We start from the raw sequence: 9,026 nt of genomic DNA, 5'->3' as shown, positions 1-9,026 counted from the left end.
CTTCACTTATATTGTTTAGAGCACGGTGGTAGATTTGTTTTATAGAAACCATTGTTCTCTCATGATTCACTTAGATTATTTTGAGAGTCCTACAAAACAGCATGGTAATTTGCTTTAATTATTTGAGTCATTCAAGATTAATAAATAAAATTTTCTTATGAGTGTGTTGAATACTATGAGAAGTTTGAAACTTGATAATTGTTTTGAGATATGGAGATGGTGATATTAGATTCGTGCTAGTTGAGTAGTGGTGAATTTGAGAAATGCTTCTGTTTAAGTTTGTGATTCCCGTAGAATGCACGTATGGTGAACCGTTATGTTAAGAAGTCGGAGCATGATGTATTTATTGATTGTCCTCCTTATGAGTGGCGGTCGGGGACGAGCGATGGTCTTTTCCTACCAATCTATCCCCCTAGGAGCATGCACGTACTACTTTGCTTCGTTAACTAATAGATTTTTGGAATAAGTATGTGAGTTCTTTATGACTAATGTTGAGTCCATGGATAATACGCACTCACACCCTTCCACCATTGCTAGCCTCTCTAATACCGCGCACCTTTCGCCGGTATCATACACCCACCATATACCTTCCTCAAAACAGCCACCATACCTACCTATCATGGCATTTCCAAACGGAATGAAACCTTCGGGAACGTGATTTTCGGAACGAGCATGATCCATAGGACTTGGACCCTACGTCAAGACATCAATCAGGAGGCCACGAGGTAGGAGGGCACGCCCACCCACCCTGGGCGCGCCCTCCATCCTCGTGGCCCCCTGTTGTTCCACCGACGTACTCCTTCCTCCTATATATACCTACGTACCCCCAAACTACCAGATACGGAGCCAAAGCCCTAATTCCACCACCGTAACTTTCTGTACCCGTGAGATCCCATCTTGGGGCCTTTTTCCGGAGCTCCGCCGGAGGGGGCATCAATCACGGATGGCTTCTACATCAACACCATAGCCTCTCCGATGAAGTGTGAGTAGTTTACTTCACACCTTCGGGTCCATAGTTATTAGCTAGATGGCTTCTTCTCTCTTTTTCGATCTCAATACAAAGTTCTCCCCCTCTCTTGTGGAGAACTATTCGATGTAATCTTCTTTTGCGGTGTGTTTGTTGAGACCGATGAATTGTGGGTTTATGATCAAGTTTATCTATGAACAATATTTGAATATTCTTTGAATTCTTTTATGTATGATTGGTTATCTTTGCAAGTCTCTTCGAATTATCAGTTTGGTTTGGCCTACTAGATTGATCTTTCTTGCAATGGGAGAAGTGATTAGCTTTGGGTTCGATCTTGCGGTGTCCTTGCCCAGTGACAGTACGGGCAGCAAGGCACGTATTGTATTGTTGCCATCGAGGATAACAAGATGGGGTTTATATCATATTGCATGAGTTTATGCCTCTACATCATGTCATCTTGCTTAAAGCGTTACTCTGTTCTTTTGAACTTAATACTCTAGATGCATGCTGGATAGCGGTCGACGTGTGGAGTAATAGTAGTAGATGCAGGCAGGAGTCGGTCTACTTGTCTCGGACGTGATGCCTATATACATGATCATACCTAGATATTCTCATAACTATGCTCAATCCTATCAATTGCTCAACAGTAATTTGTTTACCCACTGTAATACTTATGCTCTCGAGAGAAGCCACTAGTGAAACCTATGGCCCCCGGGTCTATTTTCCATCATATTAATCTTCCGTCAACAAGCTATTTCCTTTTTCATTTATTTTGCTTTGTTTACTGTGCATCTTTATCATAAAAATACCAAAAATATTATCTTATCACATTTATCAGATCTCACTTTCATAAGTGAACGTGAAGGGATTGACAACCCCTTTATTGCGTTGGTTGCGAGGATTTTATTTGTTTGTGCAGGTGCGAGGGACTCGTGCGTGGCCTCCTACTGGATTGATACCTTGGTTCTCAAAAATTGAGGGAAATACTTACGCTACTTTGCTGCATCACCCTTTCCTCTTCAAGGGAAAACCAACGCAATGCTCAAGAGGTAGCATCACCCAGGGTGTACCCCATATCCACCGTCTTGATTGGCACTGGGAGGCCCCATATTTGCGCCCAAAGCTTGATGGAGTCGAGGCGCACATCAGCCGGATTGCCATCTCCGTCGAAGGCCGCTAATATCACAACATCATTCCTGAAATGCCATGGCCCAGCGTGCAGCACATGATGTCGATCCCCATCCTCTGAGAAGGTGATGACAAAACGGTCGTCGTCGCTCGTGACACGCTGTGCCACGGCCTCTCCTCGGAGCCGCCATGGCCCTCGAAGCTTGTTGATGACCGCCTTGGGGTCGACTGGGTATTGCAAGTTGATTTAGTAGGCTAGTTGATTTAGTTGATTTATAGAACATTTTGATTTATTTGATTTAGTAGGCAATATGATTTAATAGGCTAGTTGATTTAGTTGATTTATAGAACATTTTGATTTAGTTGATTTAGTAGGCAAGTTGATTTAATTGGCAAGTTGATTTAGTTGATTTATAGAACATTTTGATTTAACAATTATTTTTCTTTCCTGTGAAGTGGATCGTTAATCTTTGCTCATATTGTTTTAGGAAAATGGCGCCACCATCACCACCATATCGATTGTGCAATCAAGGTGCGCTAGCAGCCTTGCAACTGGCAAGCTGTTCGACGTCTACTTCCAGCCGAGTTTTCTTCATGCGGCAGTAAGAAATTATATGAAATGTAAAAACTATTTTATTTTTAGTGTTGGCATTACTGCATTGTGTCATTTTGCTTTTTTTTTACACAGATCATCCCATGCAATGTGAGGTTGAAATTCAACAAGCTGGCAGGAGACACTGTGACATTTGAGGCTCCTGGGGGCCGTACACTATGGAGGTCGAGAAAGGACTCAATATGTTGCAGATTGGAGGAGATGGATGGTCCCATTTCCTCGCCCGCATGAGTCTTACTGGTGGTCAGTTGATCAGCTTCTCCTTCAGAGCAGAAAGACCCAAGCTGGCTGTCATTTATATCAACATGGTGGAAGATGACGAAGATGATGAAGATAATGAAGACCCACTCGATGAAGATGATGAAGACCCACTTCATGAAGCCATCGTAGCTCGAAGAATGAGGCTGAGCGAGGAGGAGGTGTGCAACCTATGGGACATAATTCCGCCACGTGCTGACTTTGTCGGGGTGCCATTCGTGACCCGCCTGACAAGTACCATGGTCGATCGACATGATATGGTATGTTATACTTACAAATGCAAATTATCCGATGATATGCTTAGTGTAGAGTCCAATCACATGCTTATTAGTGTAGAATCTAAGGAACTATTAATAGTGTAGATAATCCATATATACCTATTTGCAAGAGTATGTGCGAGGCTATTTATTAATTGATATGTTTTTCCTATTCAGAAATTGGCAAAGAGCCTATCTATGAGTTATGGTATCGAGCATGATGAAGAAGGCTCAGCTGGACTACGCCTTACCGCAAGGGGTCCCGTCATAACATGTACTTACCGCGTGGACACGGACAGTCGCACACACTTAAACTCGGTTGGGTGGAAGAGATTCCTCGATGGCAAGAATCTTCGTGTTGGACAGGCCATCCTAATTACTATTAGGAACACCCACCGCCTAGGCTTGAGGATGATGATCATCTTCAATATCATCTAAAACTACATATGTGTGTGTGGCTATATCATCTAGAACTACATATGATGATCGTCGTCGATATCATCTGGAACTACATATGATGATCGTAGTTGATATGACCTTGTACTGCTTGAGGATGCATGTTGACTATACATGAAATTGTTATCTATTAATCCCTTCGTTCCAAATTACTGGTCGTGTTTTGAACTAAAACCACGACGAGTAATTTGGAACGGAGGGAGTAGTACTGAGTACCTATAATGCTTTATGAAATTGATATCTACTAGTAATATCTGGAAATTGTAGTTTATTGAAACCGAAACGGGGTAGGAAGCGGAAGAAAATGATGAAAGATATAGCAGTAGCGAGGGGTTAGGAAATCGCTACAACTAACTAATAGTAGCGCATTCCAGAAAAGCCTTGCTGATATAGTCAACAGTAGTAGCGTGGGTGCGGACCGCGCTACTACTAACAGTTAGCAGTAGCGCCGTTGTAGTAGCGCGGCTGCCCGTGCTGCTGCTAGCCTCAAAACCCGCGCTACTACTAGGGTTTTCCCTAGTAGTGTTATATTATCTGTTTTGGATGTTTATGGGCTTTATTGTGCACTTTTATATTATTTTTGGGACTAACCTATTAACCGAAAGCCCAGTGCAAATTGCTGTTTTTTGCCTATTTCAGTGTTTCGCAGAAAAGAAATATCAAATGGAATCCAAACGGAATGAAACCTTCGCGATGATCTTTTTTGGAACAAACGCAATCCAGGAGACTTGGAGTGGACGTCAAGGAAGCAGCAAGGCGGCCACGAGGTAGGGCGGCGCGCTCAGGGGAACCAGGCGCGCCCCACCCTCGTGGGTCCCTCGCAGCTCCACCGACCTACTTCTTTCGCCTATATATACTCTTATACCCTGAAAACATCGAGGGGCACCACGAAACCATTTGGGAACCTTTTCCGGCGATCTGCCGGAGGGGGATTCGATCACGGAGGGCTTCTACATCAACACCATAGCCTCTGCGATGATGTGTGAGTAGTTTACGACAGACCTTCGGGTCCATAGTTATTAGCTAGATGACTTCTTCTCTCTCTTTGGATATCAATACAAAGTTCTGCTTGATGTTCTGGGAGATCTATTCGATGTAATTCTTTTTGCGGCGTGTTTGCCGAGATCCGATGAATTGTGGGTTTATGATTAAGATTATCTATGAACAATATTTGATTCTTTTCGAATTCTTATATGCATGATTTGATATCTTTGCAAGTCTCTTCGAATTATCAGTTTGGTTTGGCCTACTAAATTGATCTTTCTTGCAATGGGAGAAGTGATTAGCTTTGGGTCTATTTTTCCAGTTCTAGAAAAATCAGGACTTTGATATGATTAGATATGCAGATGCCGGCTATTTGTCTGATCCCCATAATGACAGATCACAGGCCGGTTTCGTGTTCCTACATGGTGGCACTGCTATATCATGAAAGTCTTCGAAACAGACTTTGATGGCAACTTCTACCAATCATTCTGAAATAATTTCATTATTTGAAGCAACATGCGAATGTGTATAGTTTCGTAGAATGATAAACCACATACAATTGTCATGTGGAATTGGTTCGATGGAATTACCAACCATTATTTATGAAGATAATGCAGGTTGTGTTGCACAGATGCAAACATGATACATCAAGAGTAATATCACTAAGCATATTTCTCCTAAGTGGTTTTCCTCCATTATCTTCAGCAAAGTAAGGAAATAAACGTCTTGCGAAAATCTAATAAGTCTACCAAATTCTACATTCCAAAAATATGTTCGTGAAATTGGTATGCCGTGACTTGGGGACTTGCAAGCGTGAGGGGAGTCCCTTCTTGAGACATTCTTGTTCAAACATCACATTACACTATTTTTCTTTGTGAGTATATGTTTTAGGATCTCATCAAAAAATTTATGAAGTACTTTTGAAGAAGAATCTTTTGAGATGATAGAGCTTCCCGGAGAATTGTGAAGATGACTCTACATGGTCAAGCGTATATTAGGGGGGTGTTAAAACTAATTATGTAATTAGGGGGAAATCTCCCCTTGCCCCGAACGGCCGTACGGTTGCTCTTGCAACCGACGCCTCTCTCCCGTCTGCCTGGAACCGACGCATCTCTCCCAGGATCGCCATGTCTCTCCGGGGGATATATAAGCTTCCTGTAACCATCATCAAGGCAATCGATCATTGTTTGATTCGAAACAATTCTATCCCCCGACTCTGATTGTTGTGGGAGGGGGGAGCCTGGATTCTCTGACTTTGACGCCCGAATTTGATGGCGACTTGTTTCCATGGCGGCTGTGCGCGGCAGGTGATCAACGGGTACATCGACGAGGCACGGGCGACTCTCGCGGTCGCGGCGGCGCGGGATGGCGGCGGCGGGGATGACTCTGCGGCCGCCGCCGCGCTCGGGCTGGTCGGCGTGGTGTTGGAGATGTCTCCGCGCATGGAGGCCGCGCTCGAGCTCCGGGCGCGCGCGCTGCTCGCGCTTCGCCGGTACCGCGACGTCGCCGAGATGCTCCGCGACTACATTCCCAGCTGCGTCAAGTCCTGCGCTGGGGACGACACGACCACCTCCTCGTCCTCGACGTCCTGTTCGTTCGGCTCTGGCGACCTCGCCTGCTCATAGAGAAGGAGAGAGAGAAACAATTATGATGGAGCATGGCCAATTCACGCCTCGGTCCGCGTACGCGCCAAGTTCATGGCCTTGGAGGTGTCGGCCACGGCGGGGTTCATGTGGCAGTCTCGAGCACCCCTTCAGTGTCGCTTCTTCGCTTGGTTAGCGGTCAAGAACCGCTGCTACACATCTGATTGATTGGCGCGACGTGGATTACCGCATCAGGAGACATGCCCTCTATGCGATCAGCAGGGCGAGACAATACAGCACCTCCTAATCAGTTGTGTGTTTGTTCGTGAAGCGGGTCTGGCATTGGTTTAGTACGGTCACCGGCAGATTGGCGTTTGAGCCTCTCTATAAAATGGGAGCCTTGGCGAGTGGTGCATCAGACATGACCAGAGCCTGAACCATCGAAGATTGACACGCGATAAATGCCTCCTTGGCATGTGGATGCTGCGCAAGCATCAGAACGACATCGTATTTAGCAACAATCTCCCGGCACACTTGTTGGAGAAGCCAGAAACTCCATGCACGCCTGCCTTTCTTTCTTTAAGTTAGCTGTGCACGGCTGTTCCTTCCACGACTACTGTGTCTACGTGCGTGCGTACACACACTTCCTGAAAAGTAAATTTTGGGCGCACGATGCGCGCCATCGATCGCACTAATCTGCGCTACCGCCCCACTAAAACCGAAATTCAAAAAAATGCAACAATAACTAGATCTATGGCGTGCATGTTAGTGCAAAGAGTTTCAAAAACGATGCTCTCCCTGCTTTATTCTTGTCTTAGACCGTCAGTCATGCACGCATGCAACGTCCACCTCTTTGAAAACAAAAGCAAAGTACTCTGCATGCTCGTACTGTCGTACATGCGCGACGCAGAGCAAGTGGGTACAGATCGCATCCAATTACGGATCAGTGAAGCATAATGTGAGAGCCGCTTAATGATTATCATTGAGCCATTAGTCTCCTGTCCTGCAGCGGCGCCGCCTGGTTCCACTCGTATTAATGCCAGAATTCTACTATCCAGTCTGCTAAGCAACCGACCCACCAAACGGTAATCATCGTCATCTCCGTCACCACCTGAAGGCGTCCGTCCCATATTTAAGAACGGAGGAAGTACTGAATTAGCGGTGGTAAAAAGGCTCATTCGTACGCTGCAGTGCCAAAGTCTGCAGCCGCAAAAGGCACAAGCGGACATAAACATGGACTCATGGAGGCCGCAGCTGACAACGACCTCACTGGACAACAAGATTAAGATGACAATGGAGAGAGACAATGACTTTACTCGTTTGTGCTGCCTGTGCCACCATGTCGGCCGCGCGCGTGCATCATCCTCCGTCACCGAGCATGGCCGCCCCGTCTGCCATTGCCTGGCAAAAACGATAAATATGACCTGTGGTCGAAATCAACTCACAAATTAAACTGTTGGCAAAACAAAAATCACTCCGCTGACCTTTTCATATAACACCCGACAGTCAGACGCCATACTACATTGTGCAGCGCCGCCTGACTGACAGGCGCTACACGCCTGGCCAGCATCGCACCCTAGACTACCTGGAAATTGCCAAGTCATTGTGCTACGCCTCAGAGCTTGGGATGGTGTAGGTTAAGCGAGGAATCGAAATATGTAGTCAACTTTATTTGATAGTAGTTTGGAGTATTAGAAATATGACTATTGCTTTCCAGTTAGTTGTTTGGGTTTGGGTGAAAGCAGTTTGATTTTGTGCCATCTAGAGGACTAAATTGGTGTCCGCCAATATCCAGGTTCGGTAGTGGCACCAACCAATTTTCCTATAATACTAATTAAATGCCCGTGCGTTGCTACAGGCAACAATGCAAAGTGTGTGCATTCGTTATTCTACTTTATTCGCTATGTGCAATAATTCAAAGTCAATGTGAAATATGTGTACATCTGTTATGTTATTTTGTACATATGTTTAGTTTATATTTACCTCGTAGCTATATATGCAAACATATTTCATTTGTCCCCTCCCTCTTAGCCATTATGTGCACCCATCCTGTAAAAATGCCCCACGTACATGCTGAGCATGGTTTCTATAGCACTACTATTAACTGATGGTCACGTCTTTGTCTCCCTACCTACCACCCCTCATCAACAAATGGAAACTCCGACGACATTTAGCAAATGAAAACGCTTGACACGCAAGGGAACGACAGCCAACTACATTTATATGGAAAACCACCCTTCATCAATAAATAATAATAATAAGGCATCTTCAACAGTTGGAATTTCTCTCAAAAACCAATATACCTAATATTAAGGAACGGAAGGAGAATATAATTCAGTGCAAACAAATGCAACCATTCTCGTCGCATTCAGTGCAAACTACGTTGGTAATAATTCATCAACCGGGTACAACAATGCAGACTTCAAACATATACTCAGCGATTTTGAAAGAAGAAGAAAAAAACATATATCCAGGAAAGTGCACACACCTTAATTAATATAAAGGGTGTTTTCGCATAAACTTGTCCGACCCTCGTAATTTATTTTTGTTATCCTTCCTGATGCAATGCAGCAATGTGCCATGATGATTTCCAAACCTGACTACTAATCATGCATAAGCTTTGTGCTGCTCTAGCATTATATGCACTAAGCAGAGATGCAATTAGCTGTTCATAATAAGAATTATCTTATTCGTTAATATAAAAAACCAAGAAATGACTGCTGCTAGGACTCAAGTCAGTGGAAAATCTGCACAAACAAGACATCAATCTCTTTGGTTCT

At 44.5% G+C, this 9,026-nt stretch overlaps 1 protein-coding gene across 1 annotated transcript; it reads left to right on the top strand.

Moving 5' to 3' along the window:
- The first annotated feature begins 5,843 nt into the window (after positions 1 to 5,843).
- On the top strand, positions 5,844 to 8,821 carry LOC147983708 (uncharacterized). The gene has a single exon (XM_087539584.1). It carries the CDS (start codon positions 5,935 to 5,937, stop codon positions 6,286 to 6,288), a length of 354 nt encoding a protein of 117 aa, XP_087395710.1. The 5' UTR covers positions 5,844 to 5,934; the 3' UTR covers positions 6,289 to 8,821.
- The last annotated feature ends 205 nt before the right edge of the window (positions 8,822 to 9,026 follow it).

The sequence above is a fragment of the Triticum urartu genome, chromosome 2A (assembly GCF_056163025.1).
Source record: "Triticum urartu cultivar PI428250 chromosome 2A, HENAU_Tu73, whole genome shotgun sequence".
NCBI classification, from domain to species: domain Eukaryota; kingdom Viridiplantae; phylum Streptophyta; class Magnoliopsida; order Poales; family Poaceae; genus Triticum; species Triticum urartu.
This window is presented reverse-complemented; position numbering and strand designations above follow the sequence as displayed.

Bases quoted from the DNA above. Each gene is read 5' to 3' on its own strand.
- LOC147983708 (XM_087539584.1), top strand. From the start codon at position 5,935: ATGGCGACTTGTTTCCATGGCGGCTGTGCGCGGCAGGTGATCAACGGG.